We start from the raw sequence: 17,654 nt of genomic DNA, 5'->3' as shown, positions 1-17,654 counted from the left end.
TCTAAAAAACTATTTTAGTTTAAATTTTTAATTACAACCCTTGGATAGAAAAGCGAGGAGGTCTCTTTACAACTTTCTTTTTCAACTAATTTATTCTACATTCGAGTAATAATCGTGACTTTGAATATATTTCTTACTTTCCTGATTATTCTACAGGAGACACATTAATGTTTAAGATATGTTGTCATGTCCTAATGATCTAAACGCCACTAAAGGTTCAGGACCTGATGGGATTCTATCTTGCTTCACACATAACGGGTGTTCACTAAAAAGTGAGAATTTTTTCACTCATGTAGTTAAAAAGCAAACTAAATCAACGAATTCGCATTATTTTTTTTTTATCAAAAACATAATTTTATTCTAGTGGTGCAATTGTGCCTTTCTCATTTGCCCAAATTACGATCCCATGGCTGGTTATGTTCAGGGAATGGTGCGCAATGTGAGGGGGAACCCTTCACTGCATACTACGCCCCTGTTAAAATACAGAAAACATACAGGCCAAAAAAATTCGGATTAGGTTGACGATTTTCAAAGTTATTGCATAACCTTTGTCACCAGACGATTGAACAAGGCTCTACGGCAGAGCCGACTCATTTGCTGGTATCGCAGGGTCGGCTAGCTACCGGGTAATCAAGGGCTACGCGGATCAAGAACAAAGATCTAAGAACATTCACTTTTCTTGAACTTTTTATTCAGGTGTATTTGTAGTGTGTGGGTGTGGGGTGTAATTTACAATTTTTACTTTAATGTGGCGTGTGCACTACTGCTATCACTCAACGTACCGTACTTTTACTGCTGCTGTTGATGTGCGTCGCGACGCTGACGATGCCGACGGGCGAGATCCCCTCGCGGACGTCGGCGAAACTGGCCGGATGAAGGCCCCGGTACCGGTACGATGGTGATCCAGGTGCAGCGGGTGGACGGACCAGCGGGCGTTGCTGGCTTGGATGCAGGCAGGCGTCTTCCCTCCTTGGCGAGCATCGGCGTGACCGCGGCTAACCGCAATGGCCACCACCGAGAGGGGACCCTCCTTTGCGATTAGGGCCTTTGCCCGAGGGTATGAAGCGGAGGCGCGCAGCGCCGGATGACGAACGACGGTCCTTTACGATTAGGCGCTGAATCCTCCCGGATTCGCGTGCCGAACCGTGTGTTGAACGATTTGATGCGGCGCTAAGAAGTACTAAGAGGTCCTGAACGAATCGAAACACTTTAAACAAACTTCCCGCCCCAGAAGGGGGGGGGGGTATACTACACTTCACCAGTAAAAATAAAACTTCAGCACACGGACGCCTGATATTAAAAGAGACCCGAGTTATGCACTGCAGGTTCTTTTATACAATCCCAATATAATTTCCCTCCAAATTCTTATCCAATAACCATTTTAAATTTCCAGTATGTCGCGTCTCCATACTGGGTGGTTCACCTACCCACTGAGATGATCTGACAGCTTACAGCGGTACGCACCCTTTCACTACCCTGCTTACTGTTGTTGTGTATTTAGTACAAAAAACATGAAGGTTCTAAAGACAAACAAATAATATTTACAACAGAAACCTAAGCAATGGAACCAACGGTTACACCTTTCCACATGAAAAAAGCAAAAATGCACCAAAATCCAAAAAAGTCAATTTTCTTCAAAAAAATTTTTAAAGATTACATCAAATATCGACGTTTCATGCATTTTAAAGTCATTTGGCATCAAAAATACAAATTCGATTTTGAAATTTCCCTTTGACCATTTTTCAGTTCAGTTTATATGTGAATTTGCTGTGCGGTCACACTCTTCAACCCGTAACTCCGGAACCGGCAGTCCAATCAATAAAAAAATCAATAGCAGCCGATGAGAAGGTTGTACCTTTCATTTGAGACTAAGTTTATGCAAATCGGTTGAGCCACCTCCGAGAAAGAGGTGATTTTTTTCCACATACACACACCGACACCCACACACAGACATTTTCCGATCTCGACGGACTGAGTCTCATGGCATATGACTCTCGGCCCTCCCGGCCGGGATTACGTTACCAGTGATTCCATAACCTTTTTATATAAGAAAGGCAAAAACGTCAATGAATATTGGAAAAGGGGCCCTGGTCAGCCGCACGACGCAACTTAGTCGTGACGCTCTCACAAGAGCGCTAGACGGCACTGACGTCCATCTTCAGGATACAATTCCTGGTCCTGGTGGTTAACTGCTTCGTATCCTTGGCCTGCCAATTATTTTTGAACACTATAGCACTGAGGGAACCGAAAAAATCCTCAATGGGACGACACGGGGCAAATTTATCGGGTTCCCTTCTTTCGGCACGTACGGTAACTTTTTCTGTTCAAGATACTCCATCGTCTTCTTGGCGTAATGGGAAGACACCTTGTCCGGCCAGAATACGTACTTTCCATCCACATGATACTCCTTTAAGAACGGCAAAGGAATTTTCTCAAGACACTCCTCCTGGTACACTTGTTGATTGATGGCCAGACCGCCCGACTGGTACCACGGCTTGAAATCCCTTTGTCCGATATGGCGATGTCCAGCATAACTTTTTTTTCAAATTAATGCTTAAATTTATATTTTACTCCGGGGGTGTGGCCGACTTGTCGCTGGAATAGTAGCTGTCATTTCCTGGAATGTGGGTCTTCGAGAGCGGAAAGTAGCTTTCGTCGTCCAGCACGAACAACGTCCCGCGGTAGTTCTTCGTCATCCACCTGCACAGCGATTTCACGATCGCTATCTGCTCGTTCATATACTCGGGGAACCGAGTCTTCTTATATTTTATATATAGTGATATTTTCGGCCGGCGTCACTCAAACTCGTTCCGTCCTTGTTGTCGAACAGCTTTTTCAACGCTTCCTTCTTCTTTTTGTCATTATCTTCGCCGGATGGCCGCTAACGGCATTCCGCTCCACGCTCAGAGATTCCAGGATCCGGTAAACTGTGCCCACAGGCACGTTTTCGTCTCAAAAGTGGTCTACCGTTAACTTTTTTCTACGATGACCATGCATTTCGTAAAACCGTACAACATGCTCGCGGAGTGTTTCGACGCTATCTTCGATTGAACTGACAGCACCCGAGCGAAAACAAACATGCCACCCATTTCTAGGGAGTCCAGAGAGCAATTCTCTTGGAGAGAAAAAAAATACGCTCTTTAATTTAATTACAGAAATTACAGAAAGGTATTGATATTTTTATTGATCAACCGTTAGTTTAGAAACTGACTACTTGAATCCGGTAATTATAAATCCGTACGAAATTAGACGTCTTTAAGGATAATATACCTTTCATTTTAGACTAAGTTTGTGAAAATCGACCCAACCATCCTCGATAAACTGATGTGAGCTTGTTAATGTTGATTGGTAGCCTGTAGCCACTTTACTGGAATCGTCTAGCGTGGGCAACGTGATCAATAAGACTTCGGTTGGCCGTCAGTAATCTAGAATTGCAAATGCAAGTAGTTTGGGATACATTTTAGCAAAAACTTAGCATTCATCACGATATCAGTTTGAATCGGACTATTCTGTGTGACCGCACGTTGTAACTCCGGAACCAGAAGTCGGATAGGGATGAAATTTAATATCCATTTACGAGGATGCAACACCTACCATTTTGGGACTAAGTTTGATAAAATCGGCTCAGTCATCTCCGAGAAACCAATTATAAAACCATTATTCTGAATTTGGATACTTTCGCTGGGGCTTCCGGAACCTATACTGGTGGCTAATTTGACCATAGAGACTTTGGATGGCTGTTAGTGACCTAGTACTACAGATCGAAGCAGTTGTGGTCAAATTCAAAATAAAAATAAAATCACCTTTGCATTCATCGCAGTATATGTTAAAATTGGAATGTGCACCGTGCACGGAAAAAAATATTTGCGAATAAAGGGCCACGCCACGTTTTTACATGTACAAAAATCATGTGTTTTATAATTATGTTCAATTTCCCTTCAGTAATGCCCGCATAACGCTTTTATTAGTGGAAATATTTATTTTTGTGTTGTGAATTATGTACGTGAGCTAGTTCACAACTTTATGAACATTATGCATAAAACCAAACGATGACTCAAGATGTTATTCATAGTTACAGGAACATTAGTTCACAAAATCAAAACATTCTGGATATGTTTTTGTGAACCATTTCGCGAAACTCGGAATTTTATTGATGAATCCATTCAATCCTCGTTAGCTAATTCATGATTCCTAATATATTAGCCACGATTCAATATCCGTGCTCGGGAATTAGTTCACAAAATCATGAAATATTATTTATGTATTCGTGAACTGTTTCATGAATCCTGGTATAATGGTCACGACTTACCATTCGTGCTCGTGAAATAGTTCACAAAATTATGAAATTTAAAAACATTTGAAATGATTATAAACCACAAAATTATGAAATTTAAAAACATACTATGAAAAATTATGAAATTTAAAAATGAATACATGTATTCGTGAACTGGTTATTGACCCTATAATTCAACAGGAAGTCGGAAACGTTGGACCTTTCATTTGAGACTAAGTTCAAACTTAGTCACTCACCTTTCGCACAGAGACGATTTTCATACCAATTGCTAACCTTTCTATTGAGAAAGGCAAAAAGGTGCAAAATCAGTCCCAAAAGTCTTTTGGTATAATTTTACTAATAACCGTTTCTAAAATCGTTCAATTTCCAGTGATTATCTCAAATTGTAATGATTGGTTCATTTATGCATTTAATTTTTTAAGAGGGGTGTCTGGTGTAAAGTGCTCAAACCGAAAGATATTGTGTTTTACGATTTGAAGGCAAAGCAACCATGGATCTTTTGTGTAAAGTTAAAATCATTCATTGTACACAAAAAAAATATTTTCAGTCATGCAGTACCACACATACGTGCGTTCCAAGAGTAAACGTCCAACTATTTCCACGTCGAGCAGCACCGCGGCGAACACGATAACTCTTGATAAAATTTTCTGATACAGGAAATTCAATAAGATTTGCGATAGGACTTGTAGTTACTCGATTAACCAAAGAATTAAAAACAATCTCATAGTTTACTGTACAATTCGCTCACTTTTCTTCAGGGCAGAAAACAAAGTTTATTCGGTTTTCTGTGGTTCATCGACAGGCTACACATATTGCGCATTCTCATGAAAAATCAAGTTGTTGATTAGTTTTAAGGTTATCGTGTTCGCCAATTTTAAAAACACGGTTTAGAGAAAAAACGCTACTAAAGGGTGTCCCGCATCAAATTGCAACACGGAAAAAACGCTGTAAAAAATGAAAAAATGACCCATTGAGTATTTTCTCTTGAAAATTTTGGGTAGAAGTAGTTTAGAGTATATTGTTTATACTACATTTTAGTTTCTGTCAGTTTTTCGATTTGTCGATAGATTCAAATCTGCGTGTATAATAGCAAATACACACGAGAAATGCAAGACTGTTTAAAACAAAAGAACTTCAGCGTGACCATCGATATTGCGGGAGAATATTCTAGACGTTCAATACTAATAATTAAGCGGATAAAAAAGAAGTCGATTCTTTTGCCCACTACACCAGACGCCCCCCTTAAGCCCCGCCCGAAACAATTCTAGCTACGAGCCTTTTGGCACGATTCGGATGATTACCTCACTATTTCACTGATTCCTCGACCTTTAATCGATTGTATCGATCCTAAAACCAGTACAATAACAAAAATGACCTGTACATGACAGTAAAATACTCGTACTTCATTTCAGTCAAATCGAAATAATACATTTCGGTGACAATATTTCTTTATTATCGGTTACAGTGGTTACGTGTCTGGTCCCGTAACCTGTTGAGAGCATTACTTAAAAGTAACCGGTTAGAATAAGCATACAAGAGTAAATGAATATTTTATTAAATAATTTTCAAGGCATTCTATGAGTATAAAAGCTGTTCGAGCGGAGCAATGCCATCAAATATGACCTAACTTCACGGCTTGTGTGCAATTTGCGACCAATACAATAATGAACGAATGACACCTATGGTTAAAGTTTAAAGTGTTTGTCTTTGGCTACTTTACCTTTGATTGAATCACCTGAGCGTTCTCGTTTTCTAACGGTCATAACAGGGAGAACCACTCTGAGCAAAGCTTGTGTATCATATTTCATAAAATGTATCGAGCAAAGTAAAACAAAAGATGAATACGCGGTTTTACCATCACAGTTCACATGCTAGAAAATTACTAACAAATTACCAACAGTATAAGTAGTAATTTTGCTAGCGTATGATCTCTAAAGATAAAATCGCGTATTTAACTTTGTTATTCTTTGCCCTAAAACTGCAGCATAAACACAGTTGATCGTGTTCTATTTTATCCATGTTACGTTCAATAGTTCTCGGAACCCCAGAACCTTCTTTCTGAAAATTACACATCTATCTTTTTGGAAGTTGAAAGAATTAACTTAATCTGTCAGTAATTAGATTTTATTTAATCGCAATGCAACACGCAGTCTACATTTTATTCGGAATTTGATTTGGACTAGATCAACGATGCGTGTGTTTTGCACTTGCGGATATTCTTTATCAAAACAAGATCCCCGTGCGTATGGTTCATCAGGGAAATTTATCTAAGGAATTTGTAACAATCCGGAAAGTTAATCATACTGCACACTTAATTGTGAGAAACACAACGATATCAGTCAATCTAAATTCGCAACTCTCATGCGCTTTGCATCGCCGCAACAAAATCGTTATTTACATCGATGCGGAACTTAATCGACACGTGATCGTGGTGATCACCCCAACCAATTTAATTACACACTAGTCTACTGCACTTAGACACTTAGCCTAATGACAAGTTTTCATTGCTTTTGTAATATAGCAATGTTTTCCTCTGGGGTAGCTCATTGTTCAACTGATATTTGCTCCGCATTGAACATGTTTGATGGAGGCACTTGATTTCGCTGCTAAGCTGGTGATTTGGTGGAAAATTTCAAGCATTATTTTTTCCTATTTCATGCCATTAGAAGAAAATAATAAACTTCTCCCAACAAAATGAGTAAGTATCTTATTTCATCAAATCGAACCATACAATTCTACTGTCAAACCACCACACTGAGTGTATGTATAACAGTTTACTAATGGATTATTTTCTTACTCCCGTCAGGGGTTCCGACGATGCTTTCGGAGGTGGACGAGCTGCCCTCGGTGCAGCTGGGAGACTATACGTTGCGATTCGAGCTAGAGGATTTGACTCCTTTCGGGAAAGAGGTAGCTAAGAATGAGCTTCGTGAAACACCCGAGATCAAAGCCAAAGCCGTCGAAGAGCTGAGGGAACTACTGAAAGGTAAGTTATAATTCCGGTTATCAAAGTTACCCCGATTAACAGTACTTCGAGTATACCCAATAGGTCCAGCCGGAATTCTGGCTGGGCTCTTGATAGTATCCGGTTCCAGTGACACAAAGGATTCTAATTTTTTGTAGAACAATATGTTACATTTTGCTAAATATACGGAAGGGAAAGTAAGCTATAACGTACCGTAACATGCAGAAATATTTCCAGAAGAATTTTTTTTTTATTGAACCAATTGTTTTGTGTACAGGTGCACAATACCATACATATAGTTTGGAATTTTTTGCGTTTCGGATTCTCCTCATCAGTAACCAGTACCAGACTTTGGGCTAGTTAGATAATAAATCTACACTAGCACTAAAGCTGGCACTAGTTAGACGCTTAATCCAAAAAGGTCATACGTCTTGCATGACATCTAAACAACCAACTACTGAGTGGTGTCTGCGGTAGCCAAGCACAGAAGTTCTTGTTTATTGATGAGAATGCGGAATCGTGTTTTTACTGAGGAACAAGATTTTTGCCTTATGTAATTTCTAAATGGTCCCTAAGAGGTTGTTAGTATCGTAATCTTGAACACTTGCACTTAAACTGAAAAAAGGCATAATGCAAATGAATACCTGCAAATTGGGAAACGTCGAAGACTACATATTAAGAAGACAGATATCTCTTTCCTTCCCCCATACAAACGAGAAGCGACAGAGGTTACAGCGCCTCTATTGGAGGAAGGCAGGAAGCTTAATGTAAACGCGTATATGTGTGTGTGTGTGTGTGTGCATCACTATGTGAAGCAACTTTCCCCACAAGTGACGTTGTTGTTACTGTCGCCAGATTCTGGGCAGAGTTCCAAGTCTTCTTGATATACAGTTTTCGGAACGCGCATTTATAAAATATTTATGAAAGATCGCGCAATTGTAACTTGCACCTAAAATAGAATAATGTGCCCATTTCACCTTATTTCTATTATTCACCTATTTGAAGACTCCGTCTGTAGTTTTAATTCAGTGCGTTACTTTCATTGGTAGGGGATTAAATTGGGACACTCGAGTTTTTATTACCATTAAGGGAGCGTCTGGTGTAGTGGGTGAAAAAATCTATTGTTTATTCGCTTAATTGGTAGTATTGAACCTCTAGAATAGTCTCGAGCAGTCTTGGTGGCCACGCTCCTCGACGTTGAAATGGTTGGACGTCTACTCTTGGAACGCTCGTATGTGTGTGCGTGACAAAAATTTAATTTTTGTGCATTGAATGTATAAAGTCCATTATTGCCTTGCCTTCAAAATCGTAAAACAAAACTACTTACAGTTTGAGCACCTTACATTAGACGCCTCCTTTAAATCAGAAGTGGAAAATCCGGGTTTTATTTCATAAATATTTGTTTTGGATACAATATTGAGATTTTTTCGGTAGTTGTAGAATTATCTTCAGGCATCTCACCCGCTCCAAAATATTCAACACGAAGGCCATCTCATGATGAATTATCATTAGAAAGTATGTAAATATGGATATTTCTGGTATGGTGAATTGTCTAAAAATCGAGAGTTAAAGAAAGTTAAACAGCTATTTTGAAATCCTAGATCACATACCCAAATTCAAGATGGCGGCCTGTTTATGATAATCTATCACCTAAAACCATACAACATGAATAATTTTAGTATATGAAATATGTTTAAAGATTGAAAATTGTTGTCTGCCGTCCATCCAAGTTGGCGTACCAAAATTATATGTGAACTTTTCATGGCGATTTACTAACTGAATCCGGACATATTATATATTTTTTTCCGAGAGGACAATGTTTGACAATCAAGAATTTATATAGTTTCAATGACGTTTTCTGGTTTTCCCAACTAAAGTCATACAAAAAGAGTATTTTTGATATCTGCAGCATGTCTCGAGATTAAAAATTAGTCGTCGCCATTTAAAATTGCATAATAGGTACATGACTATGATTTCAAATAAACAGTCGGCGGGAAAATCCCAACGACTTATTATTTGAAATCATGCTTATATATGGTTTTATATGCACGATTTGAAGAGAACGAAAATTTTTGCTTCTGCCGTTTTCAAATCATTTAACTTTTAGATTGATAGCCTATTTATTACGTTTTATCAACTGTAATCACGCTATATACGGATTTTTATTAGAACGTTGTCTGGCAATCATTGATGACCGCCATCGTATTGAGAACAAAGATTGAGGAGCTAAAATGAAGATAACGGCCTTTTCAGAATAATTTATCATCTGAAACAACGCAGCAGGAATACTTTTGTATAGGAAATATGATCGGTAGTCGAATATTGATATCGACCGATACATAAGACACAGTGGTTAGTTTGTTTATTTGGGACTTGCACCTTCAAGGTCATTCGCCCAACGACACAGTGGCCCAGGAAACGAAACTAGCAGAAAACAATTGTTCACGCTTTCATCTTTGAATTTAGAGTTTTGATGTCTTATACTACCTTCACACTACGAGTTGAAACGTGTTTTAACACTATCTTGATGACATTTTTCTTGTTTCTTATTATTATAACGAGTTTTAGCTCCGTAGTGTGAACATATTATTAGAAACATTTATTGTGAGTAACAAGCTGCTTCTTTTGGCTGATGCGATATTACCGTGGTCCAAAATAAATCTAAAAATTTCTGCAAGGTAGTCGGAAAGCTGGCTGTGAGTCGAGACTTAGTGCTCCACCCCTACGAAAACAATCTGGGCGGCAAACTTCAGATTGTCTAATTTACCGAGCTCTTGGGCTTCCTTATGCCATTCAGCACCACGACTCGGCTCCCTTGTGCCAGTTAGCACCGCAACTTCCTTCTCGTACCATTCAGCGCCATTTACTCGTTGAGTTCCCGACTCTTTCGCGAACCTCTCGATCTAGCCCCGACGGTGGACCTAGCCTACTCCGACGGAGAATTCCCCGGCGAGACGTTCTCCCAAAAACGAGCCAACCAGCCAGGTGGCGATGTTAGTTCGGCGATTCCGGTGGAGCAGGGCGTCCAGTTCTCTAGTGCCCCGACGGTGTTTAGTCGCGGTCTACTCAGTCTAGTCCCCGACGGTGAATCTAGCTTACGCCGACGCAGAGTTCCCCGGCGAAGGATGTTCTCCCAATACCGATTCTTCTTTGGTTTTAGTACCACAATTTCTTGAGGCCTTTGGTTCCCTCTCGTTCCATTTCGCTCAACTTCCCCGATGAGCCATTCAGCTCCCGCCCTTACTTGTTTGCGAACTACTCGATCTAGTCCCCGACGATAGATCTAGCCTACTCCGACGGAGAATTCCCCGGCGAGAGAGGCTCTCCCGAAGCCGGGGATTAGTAGATTTCTCCCGATACCGATGTTCATTTCCGTGAGCTATGTGTGTGCATGTTTTTAGAGGTTTTTTTTTTTGAGAGCTGTAAAAAAATTTCAAGAAAACCCTGAAACAGGAAAAATGTACAAAAACCCTAATGTCTCAGGGAACGGGTTTGGGCTGCCATCACCCGACCACGCAAAAAATCCACTGCTCTTGCCCAGAACCTGATTCCTCCCCAGCACTACCTCACGGCATTACTTCAGGGCGGTTATGTTGTGATGATCTAAATTTATGACCTTTGGACACTTAAGAGGGTGTATGTGTGTACGTATGTGTGGGTGTATGTATGTGCATACCCCACTATTTAGAGGTCGGATTTGCCCCACCACATCATGTTTCATTTCGACGCAATTAAAAATAAATTATTAAAAAATTGAACCAAATTCATCTAGGCACTATACAAAACTTTAATCAAAGAATCTAAATCTACTTACGATTTTAATGCGATCACTTTAACAAAAACATATATCCCGTAGTGAATTATGTACAAAAATCAAATCCAAATTTGTAAAAACACACTTGTCGTTTGAGCATCTCAATGTAATTATTTAGTGATTATGTGATTATTTTCGATACTCTATACGACAACGCCGATAATAGTTGGCGTAGTGCTTCCGAATTTTGATCGCAGAGGGAGGTTGGATTAACTCACGCGATCGGATTTGCCCCAACTCACTCTAGACGGGAAAATGAAGAAAATGTATAAAATGATAATAGTAAATAAAATCAGATGAATGAATGATTTGAATAAAATGCACGAAATGAATAAACGGTTCATAATCAATCCAAAGAATTAAATTAATAAAACAGATAAAATGAGCTCAAATGAATAATAAGAATGCTAAATGAAAGATATGATTAGAATGAAATTTTATATTAATACAGTTAAAATTAGTCATACATTCAAAATGAATAAATTAAACAAAACGAAAAAAAAATCCATGAAATCAAGAAACCAAAAAAAAAATAAGTATATAGAATGATTTTTTTTTTCCTTTTTATTACGACTACTGGAGTTAATTTTTTACTGTTGTAACGGCATTCAATTAGCAAGGGACTGGAAGGTGAAGTATATTTTCAATATTAAGAGCTATAGTACTCAAGAAAGATCAAGGAGTTAGAGAAAATTTAAAAATGCGTGAAATAGGTCATATGAGCAAACTTAGAGTTTCCCGGCGACTTAACCTTTTGTTTTGGATATAAGTTAAAAGAAACATTATACATCACGTATCAAGAGTTCAGGGGATCTTTGGGAGACTTTGTTTGCCGGATCTATCATCATATCAAAACAGGTATTTTTGGTTTTCAAATGATATATTTGAACGTTTGTTTGATTCAAAATACAACAGAGATTCGCACAGTATAGAATTGAATAAAATTGACGTAGTTTTTTTGTCACATGTCTGCCCATAGTGCAACGTTTCGAAGGGATATACCTTCTTCTTTAGGGGAAAGCAGGGTTTGAACAATGTTTAGCTAGTTTTCTCACAGTACAAACATTTTGCAAATTTTCGAAGGGCTACAAATATTTCCATTTTTTTACCAATTAGGACGTAATATTAAATTTGTTTCCGTAAGTGACACCGTTGCAAACTAAAATGCAAAAACTATTTTTAGGGAAACAGCAGACAAAAGGGGGCGTGTGAGGAATGGAAACTTTTTTTTTATTTCAATTATAGAGGTTTTAACCTTAAGGTCATTCGCCTCTTCGGGTCAGAAAAATCTCTTAGGAAAAATTTCTAACCCTATATGCGGGGTCGGGACTCGAACCCAGGTGCGCTGCGTACAAGGCAATCGATTTACCAATACGCTACGCCCACTCCCAGGAATGGAAACTGATGATTAGTGTCGTGACATTATTTTATCTATTATACTATATTTTAATTTCTTACATCCTAATTATAATAATGCAAATGGTAATTTTTTCGCCATGAAATCCTGAATCTTACAAAAGAAGTCTAAATACTTCAACCTTGAAAAAAAATTCAATTTAATTTAAGTCTGTTTATTGAAGACTTCTCTCATAATATAGAATAGGAGAGAAGACCACATTTCAAGAAGACTGGCAATTCTGTCCAGAGTCTGGAGACAGTAACAGCAGCATCTTTTTCGGGTAAAGGTGGCACTTTCTATAACTACTTTTATATTGAGCTATATTCGTATAATAGACAAAACCTTTATTTCTCATTTACTATTGCGATGTCTGTTCAGCGTACAGCGATTCCGGATTTTTTCAAGGAGAACTATGACAGTAGGTTTGGACACCTTTCTTCTTGTTTTTTTTAATTTGTTCCGTTTGAAACCAGCAATGAACAGAAGTTCTCGAATCCATCCCAAAAGTTATCTAACGTGGAACAAAATCTCATAGCATTATTTATCTATCAATCCGCTTTATACTAATTTTGAGACCGTCAATAAATGCTCTCAATCACCCTTGGAAAACACTCTTGAGAACCTTCCTAAGTATGGTAGCCCTCCATCATCTTAAGGCTCAAGTTACCTCAAGGCTTGGTAGTGTGCGTAAGAAAAATTGTGTTCAGTTTTGCCACCAGATTATCCATTTGAACCTTTTCAAAACTCTAAAAGAAGAATATTAGTCGATTAATTAGATCATCACGATTCAATGCATGCAAAATACCTGGTGGAAAAAGCATCGGCTTAATGGCTGAATGGTGCTTTTGAAAAAGTGGCTGTGATTTTTTCATTGCGCAGTTGGTTTGCGTACCCCAGCACGGTGTGGTAGTGTGACAAAAAATCACAGCCGCTTTTTCAAAAGCACCATTTAGCGAAACCAATGGTTTTTCCAGCAGCTATTTTGTATGATTTGAATCGTTGTGATCTAATAAATCGGCTGATATTTTTCTTTTAGAGTTTTGAAAAGGTTTAAATGGATAATCTGGTGGCAAAGCTGAAAACAATTTTTCCTACCCATACTACCCAGCGTTCAAATCTAACACATGCTCAAAAAAGGTAACTTGAACCTTAAAAGAGGTTTGCTGTTTTGTAGAGTAATTGGTTTTATGTTTAGTCTTAAGATACGAGTCCTGAAGACTTCTTCATGTTTACCATAGAATTAAATTTGTTACACGGGTGTCCAGCACCCTCCCTAATATAGCCAAAATAGGCCCATTGTCACCTATCTGCTTACATTTAAAGTTGAAACTTGTCAACACAGAAACTAAAATTGAGTTTAAAAAAAACTGTTTGCCTTGCACCTTATTCTACTTAGCTCACCCTTGGAACGCCTAGTACACATACGTGTTAGGTCACGCTTAGAACCAGTTTCGAATTAATTTAGTGGAAATACGGTCACACGCTTCATTTTGCTTTCGTTTATTTTTTTCATCATAGTATAGTTGTGACTAATGTGGCAAATACCTAGGTACATCTTGTTCATTGCGTCACCTTCGCAAATCTGGTTCATTTCAAATCTATTCAACATAAGTTCCAAAAATATCAAAAAGAATGCCGTCATCTATCAATAAATCCCGTGATGCAAATCTTCGCCATTATAAATCCCGAATGATGCTAATCATTCAATTACTAGTCAATATTGACGGTTTCATTAGCCAATAAATTGCTGTTAATGATTTTTTTTATCGCAATCGCTTGTTTCGTATGTTCATTTTGGAACTAGACGAACTGATCCCAAGCTATCGTCCATGTCCTTCCTTTTCACCCAAATGTTACATCGGTTTGTTTTTGTCGCAGCAACGATCGGTTTTCTTTTCGATCTTTGATCATTTCGGTCGAGTCATCATGATGCGTTGCACCGTCTGCTATGCCATAAAGTGACCCACGAGGTTATAAACGGCTTTTGATGTGACGGCATACGTGCGGTGAAAGAAATTGACGCAGAGGGTAAAGGGTGTTGCATTAATTTTAACTTAAATTTGAAACCGACCACTCCAATAATAAAATGAAATTTCTCAGCGATTATTTATGCCGTTTACTGAATTATCATTTGAAATTTTATGATAAGAATTCTATTTTGACAATGCAGATGCAGATTTCAATCGATACCAATTTTGAATCTATTACCTTATCCTTGAGGAACAAGTTTACTGCATTGATATTCTAACTACGCGTCGGATTAGCTTAAGAATCACTTTTTAAGCGCACGCTTCCACCAGTACAAGTTTAACAAGCAATAAAATTCTTCTGCTAGTTTGAACGTGCTCTGAATTAGAAACACTTCCATCAAAAGAATTTGTTTGATGAGCTTTCAAATAAAGAGAAAAACTATGCTAAGATCTACTTTCAATAAATGAATGATTTTGCATTATGTCATGCTATAGGTACGTGCAAATAGCACGCTTATTACAAGCACTTGATTATAATCGAGCAAATGATCTCGCTTCCAGCGATAACTAGTACTTAATTGTTCTAACCTTAAACTCCTTCAACTCTTGATTGATGGCGATGGGGTATTTTCCACTAGAAAAGATATTTAATACTCATTTATCTTGAACTTTCCCGACACAGGTCAAGACGAACTGGTGGTACCCCTGGATAATGACGATTGGTTGGTTCGATTCCTACGGCCGTGCAAGTACTACCCGAAGAGTGCACTCGAACTTGTAAGTAAATTGTGATTGTTATCTACGACAAATGAACTTGACTGATACGCAATTTTCGTTCCTTTCCCTATAGATCCAACGTTACTACCAGTTCAAGGTCAAACACTCGGACATGTACATGGACCTGAGTCCCTCGCGGGAGGTTAACATTTTCAAACAAAACATCCTGGCCGTATTTCCGAACCGAGACCAATTGGGACGTCGAATCCTGCTGCTCGAGCTCGGCAAACCGTGGAAGCACAAAGAAGTCTCGCTGGACGAGGTGTTCAAGGGTAGCGTTTTGTTCCTGGAGGCAGCCATGCTGGAACCGGAAACACAGGTTCACGGCGCTGTCGTCATCTTTGACATGGATGGCCTTACCATGCAGCAAGCGTGGCAGTTCACGCCACCGTTCGCGAAACGCATCGTCGACTGGCTGCAGGACGCCGTTCCCCTCCGCATCAAGGGCATTCACATCATCAACCAGCCAAAGATTTTCAACATTGTGTTTGCTCTGTTTAAGCCAATTTTGCGGGAGAAACTCCGCACTCGTATCGTGTTTCACGGTAGCGATCGGGAGTCACTCTACAAACACATATCTAAGGAATGCCTGCCGCCGTGTTATGGCGGAACTGTTAATGCACCTCGCGTCCAGGGTGAACAGTGGTTCGAGCTATTGCTTAAGTGTGATGGCGAGTATACCGCAATCAACAAGTATGGCTACGTCAAACAGCTGGAGGAGATTAGGAACAAGAAAAATAGAAAGAAGTGAAGCCAAAAAAAAGACAAGCTGCAAAATAGCTGAAAAATGACAAATCGATTTATCGATACCAAGAAACGGAAATGTGATGAATAACCAGGATAAGAGAATCTTAATAAATTATTTGAGGGATAGTACCTAATTCTACTACGAAAAGTTTAATCAAGGATAAACAATTCGAGCTCAATCATTCCTACAGTGATTCTAAACATTATTTATTAGTTCTATAATTCTCTTCAAGATTAGTAATTTAGCCATAGTAAATAAAAACAATTAACGCTCATAGCTTTCATAACTAAGGTGAGCAAGGGAGGTTAACTTTAGAAAATTTACAGCGCAGAACCCATTCATGAATTACTCGGTGCTAGGAAATAACAGCCGTTTAAACGCAGCATTAATTTTGACGGTAATTAATGTTACACGTGTTATCTTCATACTGCGTAGGTTAGTTCATTTGAATTACGCAGAGGAGAAATTACGCTAAACTAAAATAAACTTGTTAATTGATGTGTTGTCACATCATCCCATCTAGTATAATCTAATATTTTTATTCATCTGGCATGAACTTATGTCCACTTTTTTACAGTTCTCAATTAGTTCTACGATTATCTGAACTCTTCAATATCGGTAAACTTTTTTATCCAGTCCAAACTTTTCAAAACTCGCCGAAACTATTTTGGTAGGAGACGAGGTTTCTCCCTTGCCATAAAATTTTGATGTTAATGAGAACAATTAAATTTAGTTGGATCCATGGTACTATAACTAGGCGGTAATTGCTCACCATGTGCATCCATATGTATGTATAAACTTCATCAAATTGAATGAGTCCTGCGCCATAGTAGACAATCTAAAATTAACTGGTGAATCAGGTGTGCTATTATCATAACAAAAAGTTAGCTAATTATGATACAATCTCGATCTTTCGATAGGATTTTTTTTCATATTTATAATATTGTTTATTTTAGATTCAAGATACCAGTTTTTATTTGTCACTTACGAGATAAATGTTACAGTACTTTAAACGTCTTAAATTAATATTCATAAAGTGCAGGGCTTAAATAATGTGTCGTGTAAATCAAGAGGTGACATGTTCAATATAATTGAACTTGCCCCAAGGTGGCACAAATTTCTAATAATCCATTGTATTGCGTTTCACTATTCCGAACTACAAAACCCATTATGACATTATGCTTTATGACCGAATGGCTAATGATTCTTCAAAAACTGAAGCCACTACTACACTGGTTGATCAGGGCGGGCGGATGACGTGGAAGGTATGGATAGTAGCGTAGACGAAGCCCTTATTCATCTCATTAGTCAGGATGTCACACTATAACTCGATTTGGAGTGACAGGATTGCGCTTAAATAGGTATCATCATCTCTGCTTCGTTCCTAAGAAGCAGGGCCGGCGGAACACTTTTCCCGAGTGGGTAGAAAGATTCGGAGTGGCTTCTACCAGTGCTGACGAAAATTCAGACATGGCGTGTACAAGTAAAAATGAAAATTCCCTGATAACCCTATATTAACGGGTTGTTTGTTGATTACTGATACTACAACTAAGTACCAATTACTCCTTTCTTTTAAATTTCGTCGCATTTATTCTCCGTTCCTTGTAAAAAAATTTTTTTCGCGGGTACTGAAACCGTAACCGCATAACAGTGTTGAGTATTGGGAAGGTATCTCCAACGACCGTCA

At 38.6% G+C, this 17,654-nt stretch overlaps 1 protein-coding gene across 4 annotated transcripts in view; it reads left to right on the top strand.

Moving 5' to 3' along the window:
• The window catches only part of LOC131685161 (alpha-tocopherol transfer protein-like), a 61,265-nt gene extending 44,171 nt beyond the window's left edge, over window positions 1-17,094 (top strand). For 2 of the 4 annotated variants that reach the window (XM_058968655.1, XM_058968653.1), the window contains 3 exons: window positions 7,101-7,280; window positions 15,125-15,219; window positions 15,293-17,094. In XM_058968655.1, the coding sequence (XP_058824638.1) occupies window positions 7,112-7,280; window positions 15,125-15,219; window positions 15,293-15,970 (942 nt within the window). In that variant the 5' untranslated portion in view covers window positions 7,101-7,111 and the 3' untranslated portion in view covers window positions 15,971-17,094. Of the gene's footprint in view, window positions 1-5,350; window positions 6,993-7,100; window positions 7,281-15,124; window positions 15,220-15,292 lie in introns of those variants that run through there. The other 2 variants (XM_058968651.1, XM_058968652.1) reach the window with 2 other exon arrangements.
• Window positions 17,095-17,654: the final 560 nt, after the last annotated feature.

The sequence above is a fragment of the Topomyia yanbarensis genome, chromosome 2 (genome assembly GCF_030247195.1).
Source record: "Topomyia yanbarensis strain Yona2022 chromosome 2, ASM3024719v1, whole genome shotgun sequence".
NCBI classification, from domain to species: Eukaryota; Metazoa; Arthropoda; class Insecta; order Diptera; family Culicidae; genus Topomyia; species Topomyia yanbarensis.
This window is presented reverse-complemented; position numbering and strand designations above follow the sequence as displayed.